The 17,481-nt window shown below is 38.7% G+C and overlaps 1 protein-coding gene across 18 annotated transcripts in view; it reads left to right on the forward strand.

Annotated features, from left to right (window-relative positions):
• Positions 1–17,481, forward strand: part of LOC127977042 (myocyte-specific enhancer factor 2A-like) — a 97,343-nt gene that overhangs the window by 21,677 nt on the left and 58,185 nt on the right. For 17 of the 18 annotated variants that reach the window (XM_052581700.1, XM_052581705.1, XM_052581707.1 and 14 more), the window contains one exon: positions 12,275–12,495. In XM_052581700.1, coding sequence (XP_052437660.1) covers positions 12,442–12,495 — 54 coding nt within the window. In that variant the 5' untranslated portion in view covers positions 12,275–12,441. Of the gene's footprint in view, positions 1–5,061; positions 5,202–12,274; positions 12,496–17,481 lie in introns of those variants that run through there. The other variant, XM_052581704.1, reaches the window with a different exon arrangement.

A 17,481-nucleotide genomic window follows, 5' to 3' on the forward strand; every position in this document is an offset into this window, starting at 1 on the left:
GCTTCCAATTAAAGGGATAGGGCACCCTGAAAACCTGTATTAATTTATTTTTTGTGCTGAACACAAAATAATAGATTTTGAAGAATGTGGGTAACCAAACAGTTGGGGGTCCACACTGAATTTGATAGTAGGAAAAAAAAATACTATGGAAGTCGCTGTTCAGAAACTGTTTATTTATTTACATTCTTCAACATATAAAATAAAAATATAAAATATAAAAATAAAACTTTTTGGGGTGAATTATCAACACCAAGACACAAAGAGAAAAATCACACACTACTCTTGATTATAAACCTTAAAGGTATACTTTACCCAAAAAATAACATTTTGTCATTAATCACTTCCCCCCATGTCATTCCAAACTCTTAAAGCTTTGTTCGTCTTCTGAACACAATTTTAAATATTTTGGATGAAAGCCAGGAGACTTGTGACTGTCCCATAGACTGCCAAGTAAATTACACTGTCAAGGTCCAGAAAAGTATGACATCATCAGAATAGTACATCTGCCATCAGTGGTTCAACCACTGAACGTTATGAACCGACGAGAATACTTTTTGTAGGTAAAAAAAGAAACAATAAAGACAATTCAACAATTTGAATTAGGGCTGGGCGATATGGCTTAAAAAAAAAATCTCTGATTTTTTTCACACCAAACCCGATTTTCGATTTTAATCGATTACTACAACCGACAAAGAAATTGCACAAAACAAATGTACTCTTTATTTTGTTTTCGCTTATGCAGTTTAATCTAAATTTCCCCTTTGTGTGACTTACAGTGACACAATCTTCAAAATAAATTAAAATATAAATAAAAAATAAAATTGTGTGTCCCTCTTTGATAAAACACTTTTGGTTAAATAAATGTAACAAAAATGACAAAATTAGATCTATTATAAAAATACATACTTGTCACAGTGGTATTCATAAAGTGCAAACAAAACTGTCATGTTGTCTGTGTGCGGCTGTAAGGAAAGCGGGGGGAGGGCGAGCCCACTCTGAACTACGGAAGCCTAATGGGCCTTTCACACAGGACGCGGTATTCGCGGCCCTTGTCGCTGGGTTCAGCGTTGCCCTTCAGATACAACGCGATTTGCGCTGCACTATGGCGTAGGCGGAGTTTTAAACCTCTCAGGCTCAAATTGAGTTTAAGTAACAAGTTTTTAGTACTCCAGATACATAAAATAAGGTAGTTAGTTTTTAACTGTTGCAAATCAGCAACGCCTGCCTTGAGAGGGTTAAAAACTTTAAGCGGGAGCTCTTTCATAGTCTGTTGTTCCTCCTTTCGGTCAGCAGCAAACATATATCTGTCCCGTTGTAAGAAGTGAGCGATAGCGCTAGTCCTGCTGATGAGAATTAAGAGAGAAGCAAGGAAGAATAGGCTGTGGGTACGACCTCAAACTTGTATCGTACAGCTCAGGAAATTCTGACACACACAGTACTAGCCGTTCATCCATTTTGATTTCAGTGCTTGTTTGGATCCCCCAATTCTATTGGTCGCGCTGGTAATCGTCACAGAGCGCAGCGGCAAAAGTTTAACTATTTTGAACTTTGACTGCGGCATGCGCGCAAGCACGCAAATGATGCGCAACGCTGCGCTTTGTTCGACGCAGCAACAAAACGTCCTTGCGCGGCGCAAGCCATGGAAATGAATGGGTTTTATAGCGCAGCGGCAAGCATAACGCGTCCTGTGTGTAAGGCCCATAAGGGGAGAGCCGCTGGTGGAAGTTAAAGAGAAAACCGATTTTCATTAAAAACAAATCGCCCTTAACGTCAAATTCGAGTTAATCGATAAAATCGATTTATCGCCCAGCCCTAATTTGAAAAGAAAACACTAAAAGCACCCCAAAACAGACACCTTGCACCAAATGCGTCATCTTCATCAAATGCGTTGGAAATCCTCATATCCAGTTTTTGAATGGCGAAATTAACTATGTTAGTTTAATGAGTGATAAATAAGTAATGTTGAAATGTAAACAGTTTGGGCCCTATCATACACCCGGCGCAATGCGAGTCAAGGCGCAGCGCAAGTGTGTTTTCTAGTTTCAGTCCAGTGCTGTTCGCATTTTCCCGTCCAGCTCCACGTTGTTTAATTAGCAGATGCATTCATGCCCATTTGTGTGCCCATGGGCATGCTGGTCTAAAAAAGAGGTGTGTTCAGGCGCATTGCTGGCCCATTGCTATTTTAAGGAGCTGAAAATAGATTGCTATAGACCAACTCAAACCTAGTCTAAAGTCAATGGCGCAATATTTTTTTGTTATTTAAAGAGCACGTTGGTAGAAAATGCGTCACTGGGCGGGTCCACAGTGTGCATTGACTTTGCTTATTACACAAAGGGATACGCATCAAACAAACATGCCAAATATTAAAAACAAAAGGATTACAGTGTAAAAGAATATTATTGTGTAGGCTACATATAAAAATGTAATGATGGATAGTCATAGCGTGTATTAGAATTAGGCTACCTATTTGCAATTCAGTCTGTTACTACTTATAATGATGAATGAAATTCTACTTCATCGTTTGGATGAAGCTTTGGTCAATTCCTGCTTGTCCCGTAGATGACCTGCTCGCGTGCTTTAACTTTGCGCACGAGCAGATCGGTTTCTTCGCTTGAGAAGTGTTCAGCTTTTCCGCCAACAAATTCCATCATGTAAATAGCAATCCGCCGTGGCGCGAGCACATCTCGCACTTAAAGGGAATGGGAGATGACACTCTGATTGGTTTATTGAACGTTACGCCCATTACTCATTAAGAGAATAGGTACAACCCATTCCAGAAATGCGCCCCGGTGCATGGATTGTTTTTCCATCGTTAAAATAGCAAAAGTGGATTTTGGACATGCCCTGAGTGCACCTGTGCCGTGCGCTTTACACTTTGCATTTAGATCATTAAAATAGGGCCCTTTAAGTTAATTAAGCACAATACTATGGAATTTTGTTGGAAAATTAAATATATATTTGTAGTTTTAACAAAATATTTGAGCAAAATGAGTGTCTAATGCCTAATGACACAAGTCCGGGCTTAGAACATCGGTGGATGGTTTGAATGGAATGGAGGGGGTTGCAATACCAATGGCTCAAGTTATGTGTCATCTTGTTTCCTTGGGAATACATTTTTATGGTTACACAGGTTTTTCTAAATATCCCAGTGTTTGGGTCAACCAAGGAAAGACACAGTCTCGCGACACATACATAGGAACCTGGAGCTTTAGGGACTTGTCTTTAGATCATATTTTACAAATAGTATTGTATAAAGTGCTCTTAAGGAAATCTTCACCTCCTCTTTCATTTTCCACTGTGTGAAATGAAACTTATTTTTAATCACATCCTTCCTTTTTGTGCAAACAGCAAGTTTCCAGATTTAACCATGACATCAGCTTTGAATGACAACAACGAGTTTAGAATTAGAAGAGATCATTCAGTGACTTCAGCATGCAAATGTGGCCTCCCAATTTTTATTGTGTGCCAATATATCGCAAAATCTATCGGATTGATCCAGTTACACCTCTGAAACCATGTGAGATTTTATTCAGGATCATTTAGTTTTTCTCCTCCATCATTATCTACACACTGTCCCCTATTCTTTTATTCTGTTCTCTTATTATATTTTGCATAATGAAATGCTAAAATATAAATGTAGAAAATCTCTTGTAAGATTCCTCATATTTCAGTCTCCCCTCCAGGGCTCTTTTTTTTTGTTGACGTACATATGTACCATTTTCCTGAATCACTGCTCATATCCTGATCATCTCAACTAGAGAAGAATGTGTTTCACCCTCATTTGTCCTGCCGCGTAACATCACCTTAAGCCATGTTTTAAAAATGAAGTTAACATGGTGTGAAAAGTTCGTTATGAGTGAGCGCGCGCAGCGTTATTCCATCTGCGCTCACTCACACTCCTTCTCCGAGCCTCATTTTCACTCATTTCTTCACGCACACCCCTTTGCTGGATCTTATTAATTATATCTCATTAGTTGCCTTGGAAACAGAGGTGAGGGAATGTAGAGAGAGGAAACTGAGAGACTTAACAAGGGAAAGAATGAGAAGATGAGAGCCACAAAGAAAGGAAGCAAGGAAGAAAGACAGCAGAGAGAAAGTGTAGGGTGGAAGAAAGGAAAGTGATGTTGTCAGATTAGCATCGGGAGACATTAAAAACGACAAAGCTGCCGGGGCCGGATGCTTTACCATGGACTGCTGGAGAGGAAGATAAGCACATGTTCACAAAGGCAGACACCAGCAACCCTCCTCCCCATCCAGGCCAGGGCCGCCACATCTGCAGGTACACAGCCACCTCTTAGAGGCCGGAGAACAAAAGCCCAGGCTCTCCACCCTCCCCTTTTTCCTTGTGCTCTTATATCAGTGTGTCAGTCCAAATGAATCCTAAAAGTCTTTTTGCAAAAGTCCCACTAGACCTGCAACTGCAAGGCCACACTAAATAGAGGCAACTCAATCAATTTATGTTAGGAATCTGCTGATTGTTTGTGGTTGGTCAGTGTGGTCATTTATATTTCAAAGTTCTACATGGTATACTGCAGATCTGTCCCATTTAATGGCTTCATCCTTCTTTGGTGTGTTAGCGAATGGTGATTCATCGTTATGTAAGCTGGGAAGGTTTGAGCTTCTTATCAGTGGAGGCCAAAAAAAGGGAAGCCTGGTGTTGCTTGTTTAAAAAAAAAAAAAACATTGAATGAAAAGAATAGAATGTGAGCGATAGCACGGAAGAGCGTGCTGGGGTCGCCTGTGAAATGGCCATGGTTGTAAACATAATAAACATGGTGGGAGAATACACAGGAGATGGACTTGTGTAGTTGTTTAGTCTCCTACAGACAGGAAGATAACAAGGGGAAGGATCAGAGCAGATGCTTGTCCCAATGGCTCCTTTTTCCCCCTTTCTTCTCTCTCTACCGCTGCCTTTTGCTTTCTCTTTCCCACCCTGTCTAGCTCTTTTACCAATGTCTCTGGCTAGCTGCTATTGGTCATCTGAAGAGTTGTGAAAAACAGGAAGTTGCGGAGCAGGATGTAGGGAGAGCGCTCTGCCCATGGCTTGTTCTGGGATGTTGAGCTTTCAGGGAGCCTGTGCACAGGAAACGGCGTTGTCAAAATGGTGCCCGAGGTACTGGACACGTAGAAAAATTAAGTAGTGACCCTCTCTTCTTTTTCAAGTGTTTTCACTAGGTTTTACTTTACACCACTGAAGTAAGGTAGGGAAGATTTTTTTCTATTGATATTGCAATTACATTGCCAAAAGCCGTTCACCTGTTAGTAGTTCGGTTTACTCGTTGAGTATGTACAGCTGGTAAAATAAGTTTTGAACACGTCAACATTTTTCTTAGTATATATATTTCTAAAGTTGCTGTTGACTTGAAATTTTCACCAGATGTCAGTAACAACCCAAATAATCCATACATACAAAGAAAACAAAACAAATAAGATCAGAAATTAAGTTATATGTAATAAAATGGAATGACAAAGAGAAAAATTATATATATATATATATATATATATATATATATATATATATATATATATATATATATATATATGTATATATATGTATGTATATGTATTTTATAAAAAAAAGTGTTATTTTAATGAAACACAGGAGATTATTTTTTTCATTTTAACACATTAAAAATATTTAATGCAATTAACAGAGGGGCGGGGCTAGGTTTTAACACCCCACTCACAACTGCTGCCTTTATCAGATTTTTCTCTTGACAAGAAGTGCATTTATTCAGTCGCAGAACGACTGGTAATGGGAGACATTTCAGACGCATGCTCCACTTCACTCCAGCGCCAGGCTGGAGTCAAAACGAGTGTGGATACGGTACTGTGCTAGCAGCGCGTGCTCTTCAAATGCATGCAGAAAGGCACCAGTGCACGCTGTAGCCTGTATCATTCATATCAAAGTAGAAAATAAACTATGTGCATGCAATATTTTGGTCAATTACTGCAAGTCATGAAGTTACCAAAGAGGTGATTTAAGCTGCCTTTAAACTGTGTATGCATGTAATATATTTTATGAGTCACATTTAATAACATGTCTCTGAAATGGTTTTCAAAACTGTCCTGGAGCAACCCAGCACTCATCTAGCACACCCGATTTAACTCGTCAGCGTTTAAGACTTGAAGTGGTTCAGAAAATATAATTTAAAATATAAAAGTATATTTGACAAACTTTAATGTTAGGTGAGATTAATCATGATTCATTTTAGATGTGTGGTTAAAATGTGTGGTCAATTAGTAAAAAATGTAATCGATTGACAGCATTAATATAATGTATATATGTTTGCTCTATTTAAGTTTTTTTTTTTTTTTTTCTTTTTTTTTTTTACCAGTTTAAATGTAAAATAAAAAAAGAATTCAAAATTAGCCATTATGAAAGAGTTTTGTTTTTTTGTAATAATAATAATAATAATAAAAACTTTATTTTATTTTAAATATCAGTTAAAAAAAATCCTTGTTGTAGTACTTTATACATTTCAATACTTTTCATACTTATAATTTAATGTGTAAACTCATTTTCTTCAATGGAAAACACTTTCACACTTGTTGAGTTCTATAAATATACAGTACGTGGAAGTTAATTTGTAGCCCGTAGTCACTCATATTCTTGATATGTTTTCAATATAGCTCAGGAAACCGCAGTTTATACAGTTAAGGGATTAGAGGAGCACTCTCCAAAATGATAGGTTTGTGTAAAAGTGAGGTAGTAAAGGTTTGGCGGGCAGATGAGGGAACGCTGTGTATATGTGTGTGGTAATTACAGTGGGAGTAGGACATGTTTTATTGAGTGTGAAAAGGCCTGACCCCAGTACCAGCCCTCCCACTCTCACATTGGCACGTTCTGAAGGGAGAGAGTGCGAGAGGCCTATCACTAACACACGCTCACACCCACTCCCACTCACACACGCACAAACAGCACAATCATTTAAATTTATATAGACCCTCTCATCATGGGATCATCTCAGTTACAATACACAATCCTCCCGAGCAGTATGAAGGACATGGGAGTTAACTTGTTTATAAGACAAGGGAGCATCGGCATGTCAGGTGGGGCCTCTCCTCACATCTCGAGCAGTGTGAGATAAATGCATAACTCATAACTCACATGCAAACCAAACCTATATTACGTTAACCCAAGAGAATTTTGTCCCCTGTTTCAGTATGTGTGAGTGTGTTTGCACTGCATGTGCACCTGTGTTCGTTGGTGAGCAAGTGAACGACTCGTGTGTAGCGAGGTCAGGGTCAGCGTAGTGAGCACATGGACATGTCTCACTAGAGATCGGCTTTGCTGTGCACATTCTGTGGGTCATGTACCCCTATTGATTTTCATGTCAGGCCCCGGCAGTTGCTCCTATAGAGACATATTCCCTGCTTATTGATCATAGTGACTGCAAATGTTCTGTAAGCAGCTTTCAAAACTGCTGGACTGGTTTAAATCAAAGAAAAACTTTTGACCAGGTGCACCGTGTCAATGCATTTTTTTTTTTTTGCAAATATATTACAGCATGCTTTTCTCAAGAAATGTACTGTTGCCACAAATTACATCACATGTCAGTTATCTTAATGTTCACTTAGTTTTACATTCTCTGCCGACTGCCATTCATTTTTGGCTTGATAGTATACAGTGAAAGAGTGTGTAATATTTAGGAGAGCTGATGTAATCGGCAGTGGTTCTGCTGGCTCTGCTTCCCGTGTCATGGAACTGTTAGTGGATCCCACCCACAGCTTGTGAGCCCCACTGTTTCCACCATACATTTCGATAAACTCAGCTTTTGAATTCAACTGTGAGGTCACTACATACCGTATCTTCTCTGATGATCTGAGGTTAACAGTGATAAACCACACTGAACACAATCACAAAAAATGCAATTTCATGTACGTTTCTTGTCATCTTTAATGTGTATGCACTGATATCTATCTAAGCAGTAATGACAAACCGAAAAATTAGGTCACACTTAATTAAAGGTCCCTCGTTATTTACAAACCATCGAATCTGACTTTTGCCTTAATAAACTCATAATTTGCCACTTATTAATAGTTAGTAAGGTAGTTGTTATGTTTAGGTATTGGTTAAGATTAGGGATGTAGAATATGTGTTTTATAAACACTAATAAACAGCCAATAAGTTAATAATATGCATGCTAATAGGCAACTAGTTAATATTGAGAATTGGTTCCGATAAATTCACATATTAATAAATTATTTTGTCTAAATGAATTATTTTTAGATATGCTAAATAGTAGCCTATTTAACTTCATTACTAAATTATGTGTTTGTGTTTTTCTGTGCAACACAAAATATATTTAAAATGTGTATTAATAAAGTGGCAATTGTTGTTTAAATCCCATATATATATATATATATATATATATATATATATATATATATATATATATATATATATATATATATATATATATATATAATATTGTGTGTTCTGTAAAATAATTTAAGAATTTTCATTTTCAGGCAAACTAGCAGTTGGAAAGTGATGTAAGAGTACAACAGTTTTTTTTTCTGGCTGTCTGAAGGGGCTTGAACACAAGACTGAACTTGAGCTGTAATACACTCTACAGGACCAGATTAATTATAGGGCATAAAGGTGAAGTGAGGGATGAGAAGGGATGCCAGAAGCGCTGTCATTGGAATGAGGTTTAAGCAGCCATTTATATATCATTAGCATTGTGATTGACATCGTTAAATGATCATGCTCTTGGTACTTTTTTCTTCATAGAGAAATTCCCTATTTGTCATGAAAGCTAGAATCTGTAAGGCTGGTTGGAGGAGAGATTACTTACATGTGCACATTCCCGCTTTCTGTAAACGTGTTAGACAAACATTGTTTCTATCAGATACACTCACAAAGCTCCCTTCAGTTAAACATGACTGTAGCAGATAAACCATGTACAATATATCATCAACACAGTCAGCACAGCGAGATAATTGGAGAACAAGTGTACACCAGACTGTTTGCATCCCTTTTTAATGTTTTAAATGCGTCTAGATACATTGTTGCACCCAGATCTAACGATCATGGCTTTGATAAAAATATTAAGCATTATTTTTCAGCAGTTCTCATTTTGAAGTATAATGAAGTATAAATGTTAATTAATCCATTTCTGATCAAATAAATGTGCCATTGGTGTACATAAGATACTTCTTTCAAAAACGAAAAAAAAAAACAACAACAACAAAAAAAACTTACCAACCTCAATTTAACTGTAATATATTTGACATTTTCGTAATTCTGTCTATAATTAATTTCAGTTAATTCTATAATTGTGCACGTTCTGTAATTTTACATTAAAATTATAGTCTAAACAAATGTCTAGGCTCATGGACAACCTGAATGAAACCAGGCCTTATGATACAGGGCCAAATGACAAATCCATTCCCCTGTATCTCCGTACAAGACACTACCACTCCACCAGTGTGCCAGAATGTCTCAGAGAAATAAACAGAGACTCACCATCAACAAAACAGACTTTTAGTGCGGTAATAGAGTCCCGTTCTGGCGTGCGCTACTCAAGTCATTCAGAGCTTCACCCAGCCTGCCGTAGCTTGTCTATGTCTGTTAAGTTGACAGAAATGTCATGACACAATGCATTACGCTTCTGGACCCACAGTCTCTGAGACGAGCATGACAGCTCACAAATACGATTTAGAGCTACAAGCCTGGATACATGTAATTATGTTGTGCTGTGTTTGGATAAGCAGAACAGCATTGTTACGCACACAACAAACACAGATAAAGCCCTCAACTTCAAACCGTGTACATTTTCAATCAAGGAGCTCGTAAGCTTCGGATGGTTAATCCAAATGTTTCCATTTCAGTATGACTGATTAAAAAGTGAACAAATAAACCATTTGGTTTTAATCTCCCAAGTTTAAAGATGTTCATCGACAGTGAATAGAATATGATGTATTTGCAGTCAATCCAGCATATAGTTTCAGCCCAATACACATCACCCCCACTCCCCAAAACTCCCATTGTTGTAGTTTTTTTTTTAGTAAACGCATTTCCTTCATGAAGTTTTTTCAGTATTGAAAATGAGAAAAATTCTTTATTGATTTAAAAAAAAAAAATTTGCATATTGGATTGATTTCTGAAGGATCATGTGACACTGAGACTGGAGTAATGGCTGCGGAAAGTTCAATAAATTAAATTTTTAAATATACTGAAATATAAGCCAGTAAGTTATTTTAAATTGTAATATTTTTTTTCTGAATTAAAAAAGCAAAAAACAAATTGTCAATGATAGTGTATATCTTTAAAATTAATAATTAATAATAGTAATGAAGAATCTCTCTGTCAATCCGCTCTGCATTCTTTCAGCTTAACTCAGATCACCCTGGAAAAACATCCATTGTTGTAGGATTTCTAAACACATTTCCATCGTGAAAGTTTGAATATTCCCAGCACTCAAAGCAAACAATGTGCCCATGTCTGTTTTTCCTTCCTGCTGGGGGACATGGTGACTGAGAAAGAACAGTGTTGGACTCAGAGGCCTGGCGTGATGCAGTATAGGGAAATGTCTGATTTTGCCTGCCTGTTGTCAGAGTTTCCTTCTGTGGACAGACAGCGTGATCTCACTCCTAATAGAGACCTGCAGACACCTAAACACCCGTTTCTGTTCAGCCAGTAATTATAGTGTTTATTTCCTGTGGGTCACTCACAGCCTCCTGGTCATCAACTTCCACATCTTTTTGCTGGCATCATGCGGCTACAAAGCGCGTGGCGCTCTTTCGGCCTCTCCGGAGGAGAGAGTTTCTGCCCTCCCTCAGCGTCTCTCAGATGTGAGATGTGGTTACATAGGCATTTTCTATTTACGTGTTCATCAGTGTCCATGCTGGACGGAGATGATGAATGCTTCCTCTGAGAGATGGCCGGCTCTTTGTGGGCAGGTTAGCAAGGGGAGACAGGGAAAGAAGTGGGAGAGAGGGCGACTCGTGTGCTCCCCGGGGGCAAACTGTGCTCTGAACCTTCTTGACTTGGCTTCCACGCTTTCTCTCATGTGTGAATTGCCTCATCTGGCCCAGAGGATTTAAACTAATGTCAGCCCGAGACTTGGTGCACTCTTAATCATCTTAGGAGCGAGAGCTGGCAGCAGCCGGGGTTATGAGAGGGAGAATGAGGCCTGCTTGCTGTCTCCTGAGACGCTGTGCAGAGCCAGGGTGTGTGTGCTTGTGTCCCAGGCTGTGTCAGAGAGAGATGCAGACAGAGAGATACGTGGGAAGGAGGCAAACGAGTAAAGAAAACAGGACGAGACGACCAAAGAGACTTTATGCACCATGTGCATTCTGAAACCAGACTGATGACTTTATGACCTGCTTATTGGTGTCATATTGTCTTATCTGCTAAGGCTTGCTTCTCTTTAAGCCTGAAGTCAGCAGGAAGCATCCACATGTTTTTCATCTTGGCTTATTAGTCTGCTTACTTTCATTCAGATAACTGTCTGCCACATAGCTGTCAATCAGCCACAGGAGACCATTATGATGCTTATTAAAGATTTTTTTTTTTTAGTGAGACTACAGTTAAGAGAAAACTCTGATGGGGCGTTTGACAGATGTTTTTGTAGGGAATGTGAAGTGATAACAGACAAAATTACATTATATTAAGAATATCAGACAAATATTCAATATTTTGGATAAGTTTAGGCATCACAGCATTATTGAGATTGCATTACATTCACTGTAATGTAATATAAAGTATAATTGTACAATTTTAACTATTAGAATTGATTAAAGATCTTTGCACACTGAGTCCAAAATGTATGCATGAAGTTTTTTTTGTATTTGCGAAAAAAAAAAAAAAATCAAACCTGATCAAATTTTTTTTATGACACACAAATGTTTCGGAGGCAGTGTGTAAACGTAACTGAAACAATGTGAGGTCGTATTTATTTTTTTACGTGGGAATATTTCAGACTGATTCAATGTTAGAGATCAACAGTGGTAATCTAAATAGAAAAATCTGGTGGAGGAGCATCACAATTACAGATCCGCTATCCAGCGTTTTAGAATTTGAGGCTAATGATAAATGTCATGTGAGTGGGCCGATCTCCAGCTGTTGAAGGGAAGCAGGTGTAAAGATAAGAAATCATTGTGGGTCTCCGTCTTATATCCTTCCTGCATGTATCAGGCAGTGGAACATTTTGCATTTAGTCACTTTCATCTGCATCAGACCTCCTCTTTTGAGTTTTGCAAATTATTTTAACGCGTTTTCTCTCTTTTTGTCTCTTTTTCTCACTCTCATGCTGTTTCACAGATCGTGGTCTGGACACCTGAAGAAAAAGACGCAGAAAGAAAGACTGAGAGAGAGAAAGACTCGAGAAGAAAGAGTGAAGTACAATGTACTAGGGGAGTGAAGGCAGACAAACTCTCGTGTTTTTCTGATATTCTCGGGGTGTCAGAGAGACCAAGCAGGACGCCAAGATGGGACGGAAGAAGATACAGATCACACGGATCATGGATGAGAGGAACCGGCAGGTCAGTAGCTCCTTTACACATCATCCTTCTTTTATTCCCACAGTATCTATGTATATCTTGGAATCTAGTGAGATGCTAGCTAAAAAGCATTTTTTTACGTTAGGAATGTGGCATACATAATATATTGGTGCCAAATTGATTATTGATTGATATTACATACTTTTTATTAATTGTATCCTCTATTTTTACATTTAGATTACGTTTGCTGTCAAATTTATTTTTGAATAACACAAAAAATTTTATAATACTTAAAAATGTCATCTTTAGCAAAATGAACGGACATTCATTTTTCATTATGTAAAATATAATATTATGTTTCCGAAATTCACTTGTAGCTTATAAAAAGTAGGTTTTCAGTGTTTAATTTATTTAGACAAAATGGATTTTAATATTGGCCACAAATAACTTAATCAGCCATCTTTTATTTGGAGCATTTGAAATCCAGAGACAGAAAATGTCTGTGAAGAAAAAATTTCTATATTTTAATTCAGATTTTTTTTATATATATTTATTTTTTCTAGTTTTTGATAGTAAATGTATAGCTTAGGGTCAAATTGAGAATACTTACACTTCTATTCAAAAAGTTATTATTTTTTTAAGAAATTAATACTTTTACTTAGCAATGATGCATTTAATAGTTTATAAGTCTCAGTAAAGATGTTAATGAAGTTTAAAAAGTTTCTATATAAATGCTGTTCTTTTGAATTTTCTCTTCATTATCAATTCCATTCTGAAAAATTGTTCCACAAAAATATTGCTGCACAACCACTGATAACTATAACAATTTTTTCTTGAGCAAATCAGTATATTAGAATGATTTCTGAAGGGTCATGTGACACCGAAAACTAGAAGAGTAATGGTGATTGATTTAATAAAACTTGAATGCCTTCATGATTTTGTACACAGCAAACACAACAGGTCTGAAAGACCCATTTGATTATTGCTTAGTTTGGGCCATCTGTTCATTGGCTAAACATGTTGTCCCAGCATTTTTGGATAGACACACAGCAAGAGCCATAAAAAGGGACTGGGACACATTTACAGCCATATTTACAGACGCGGCTCCCACACACCACCCTGCAATTACGGTCCGGAGAATCTGATGAGGCAGACAGAGCTTGTGCGAGCCAGTCAGTGTGGCAGCGACACTGTGCTAGGGGTGACTGGGGTGAAGTGGGGCAACTATAGGCCTTTTTCCTCTCTCTCTCTCTCTCTCTCTCTCTCTCTCTCTCTCTCTCTCTCTCTCTCTCTCTCTCTCTCTCTCTACACTGGTGGGTTTGTGCTGGGTCCCGGTAGGGGCCCATTTCTCCCTGTGGTTGCAGCTGCTTGGTAGTAATTAGGAGCAGCCTCTGCACCACGGCACCCTCTCATTACAAGGAGGGACAGTGGGACACGCTGTGCCCTTCTCTCTCTCCATCTTCCTCTTTCTGCTTCTGTCTCTCTCTCTATTTTCCTGTCCTTTCCTCAGAAAAGTGCCAGTGATCTGGCCAGCGACAGAGACAGACTGGAATTCACCCTTGTCTACTCGTGCTAAATATATATAACATAACACAGTCCTGTCTGGTCACTGTCATTGCAGGGAAGGGAAAACACACATATAAAACAGATGTGGGGCACGTACAGTTCCTCTCAAACATACATGGCATGTCTAATGTCTGTTTGAAAGGGGAAGCCACTCCATTTGACATGTTGAAGGATTTGATAATGAAAAAAGTATGCGTCAGTCTACGTCTCTCCTGCTTGACTTGATGCACCTATTCACACCCGCTCAAAATATCATTTGCACTGTCTCGTCGGTGAAATAACTTTCTTGCCATGCTCATGGAAAGCTAATTGAGGTTTTCCTCACTCTCCTGAGGGTGATAACATAACAGCCCGTGCCCTCCTCCCTCCTTGCCCCCAGTTCTCCTCCCACCTCTCTGACAGTTACTGTGGAGGTAGCAGTTCAGCCAAGTGAGAAACTTGAATTTACAGGACAGGCCAATTATCAGCATAACACCAGGTCCTGGGTGGGATCCAAATAGGATGGCAGGCAAAGAGAAGATGTCTACTAGAAACATCAGCATCTGCACTATCTGCCCCGGCTTACAACATCAGCAAAAATAAAATAAAAAATAAAAAGCAAGAGAGGGGTGAAAGAATCAGGAAAAAAAGAGAAAGTTAATGTGAAATCACTTTGTGACTGGCTGTTTATTTGATTCGGTGTATTATATTCAACCGATCTTGAAGGGTTAGTTCACCCAAATAGCAAAATTATGTAATTAATAACTTACCCTCATGTTGTTCCAAACCGGTAAGACCTCCGTTTATCTTTGTAACACAGTTTAAGATATTTTAGATTTAGTCCGAGAGCTCTCAGTCCCTCCATTGAAGCTGTTTGAACGGTATACTGTCCATATCCAGAAAGGTAAGAAAAACATCATCAAAGTAGTCCATGTGACATCAGAGGGCCAGTTAGAATTTTTTGAAGCATCGAAAATACATTTTGGTCAAAAAATAGCAAAAACTACAACTTTATTCAGCATTGTCTTCTCTTCCGTGTCTGTTGTGAGAGAGAGTTCAAAACAAAGCAGTTTGTGATATCCGGTTCGCGAACTAATCATTCGATGTAACCGGATTTTTCGGATCAAATCGAACTGAATCGTTTTAAACAGTTCCAATATGCAATATGCATTAATCCACAAATGACTTAAGCTGTTAACATTTTTTATGTGGCAGACACTCCCTCTGAGTTTAAACAAACCATTATCCTGTAGTAATTCATGTACTCAAACAGTACACTGACTGAACTGCTGTGAAGAGAGAACTGAAGATGAACTGATGAGCTGAGCCAGATAACAAACAACAGACTGACTCGTTCTTGAGTCAAGAACCGTTTCTGTCAGATGCGTCAGATTTGAGAACTTTGGAGCTGATGATACTGCGCATGTGTGATTCAGCGTGAAGCAGACTGATACACAGAGCGTCTGAACCGAACTGATTCTTTTGGTGATTGATTCTGAACTGATTCTGTGCTAGTGTTATGAGCGCGGTTAAACTGAAGGCTTAAATCAAGGGAAATCATCGCCAATGACGCCATTACGTCGAGTGCAAAAGAACCGGCGAACCATTTTCTTCAACCGGTTTATTGAATCAAACTGTCCGAAAGAAGTACTGGTGATCTGAAAACCGATGCAACCGGTTCTTGACTCATGAACGAGTCGTTCATCTTCAGCTCTCTCTGCACAGCAGTTCAGTCAGTACTGTTTGAGTAAATGAATTACTCCGGGATATTGGTTTGTTTTAACTCAGAGGAAGTCTCAGCCACATTAAAAAAGTTAACAGCTTAAGTCATTTGTGGATTAATGCTTATTGGAGATGTGAACCGTTTTAAACGATTCAGTCCGTTTTGGTGAAATGGTTCGAAAAGATCCGGTTACATCGAATGATTAGTTTGCGAACCAGATATCACAAACTGCTTTGTTTTGAACTCTCTCTCACAACAGACACGGAAGAGAAGACAATGCTGAATAAAGTCATAGTTTTTGCTATTTTTGGACCAAAATGTATTTTCGATGCTTCAAAAAATTCTAACTGACCCTCTGATGTCACATGGACTACTTTGATGATGTTTTTCTCACCTTTCTGGACATGGACAGTAGACCGTACACACAGCTTCATTGGAGGGACTGAGAGCTCTCAGATTAAATCTAAAATATCTTAAACTGTGTTCCAAAGATAAACGGAGGTCTTACGGGTTTGGAACAACATGAGGGTAAGTTATTAATTACATAATTTTGCTATTTGGGTAAACTAACCCTTTAATTGGACAGTTCATCCAAATTGAGGTGCAGAAATAGAATCATTTTTAAAATGGAATCCGTTGTTACTCGTTGTGAATACCTTTTTTTCTTGTGTTGCAACGTTAGGATATTTTTTGTGTTCCACTGAAAAAATTTAAAATAAACATGTTTGGAAGGACACAGTGGGGTGTAAATTATTTTTATTTGATCCCTTTAAAAATTCATACTTGCTGTGGCTCATAAACTTTAAACATATCACAATAACACCTTTTCTTTTCTCCATTGTTATTACCATATAAACCCAAGCACGAGAGACAATACACCACACAGTAATTAATAGCACTCTTGTCCATCAGAATCCAAATTTCACGGCACTTACTGGAGAGAGCGGTTATCAGTGGCGCACAGGCTCAGCCGTGAGTGTGGTCGACTTGCTCACCAGAGAGTTTTTGGAGACAAATGGAGAAAGATGTAAGCCGTTTATTCAAGCTTTTGCGTGCATTCCCACAAAGTGCTTCCCCCTTTGCTAGTGTGAACCCAGTCTTCTGCTCGCTTTAGGGTGCTCTCCTCACCCTGGGGAGATGGCCATTAGCATACTGGGCACACTGAAAGAAGACAATTAAAATCCTTATCTGCACGCCTGTGCTGGGAGCTATCTTTATTCATTGCAATAGAATGATAGAATGCCTTAAGTGGCCTAATTAAATACAGTGGCAGTACTGCACGCAGCACAGCTTCAGCAGGGGTGTCTTGTATCATTATGAGATGGGCTCTGGAAAGCCTGTTGACCTATCAGGATTTATTTAGGAGAGCGTAGCGGGGGTTGAGAGGTCCACAATTGCAGTATCTGTCAAAACAATAGGTTCAGAGGCAAGCCACGGGATGTTCATTGTACACGCATCTTGCAATGTTATTCACCTTGGAAGGGTTTGGAAGATCTTGGTGAGCATTGGATCCAGCTCTTCGATTGATTCACCAGGAAACTCACCAGGAAAAAGTCTGAATACACAACAAATGTCGATTGAAGCATTGATTGAGTCCCATCAGTGGAAGAAAGAGAACTGAATGCATTATTTTATGAGAATGAAGACCGAGCGTCTCAGCTCTCACTCGGCAGCGCGCTCACACTTTATGAAATATGGAGGAGCTGGAGGTCCTGTCATGCATGCAGCCCTGTCCTTCTGGAGTTTTCACCAAAAACCCT

Source organism: Carassius gibelio, chromosome B18 (genome assembly GCF_023724105.1).
Source record: "Carassius gibelio isolate Cgi1373 ecotype wild population from Czech Republic chromosome B18, carGib1.2-hapl.c, whole genome shotgun sequence".
Classification (NCBI taxonomy): Eukaryota; Metazoa; Chordata; class Actinopteri; order Cypriniformes; family Cyprinidae; genus Carassius; species Carassius gibelio.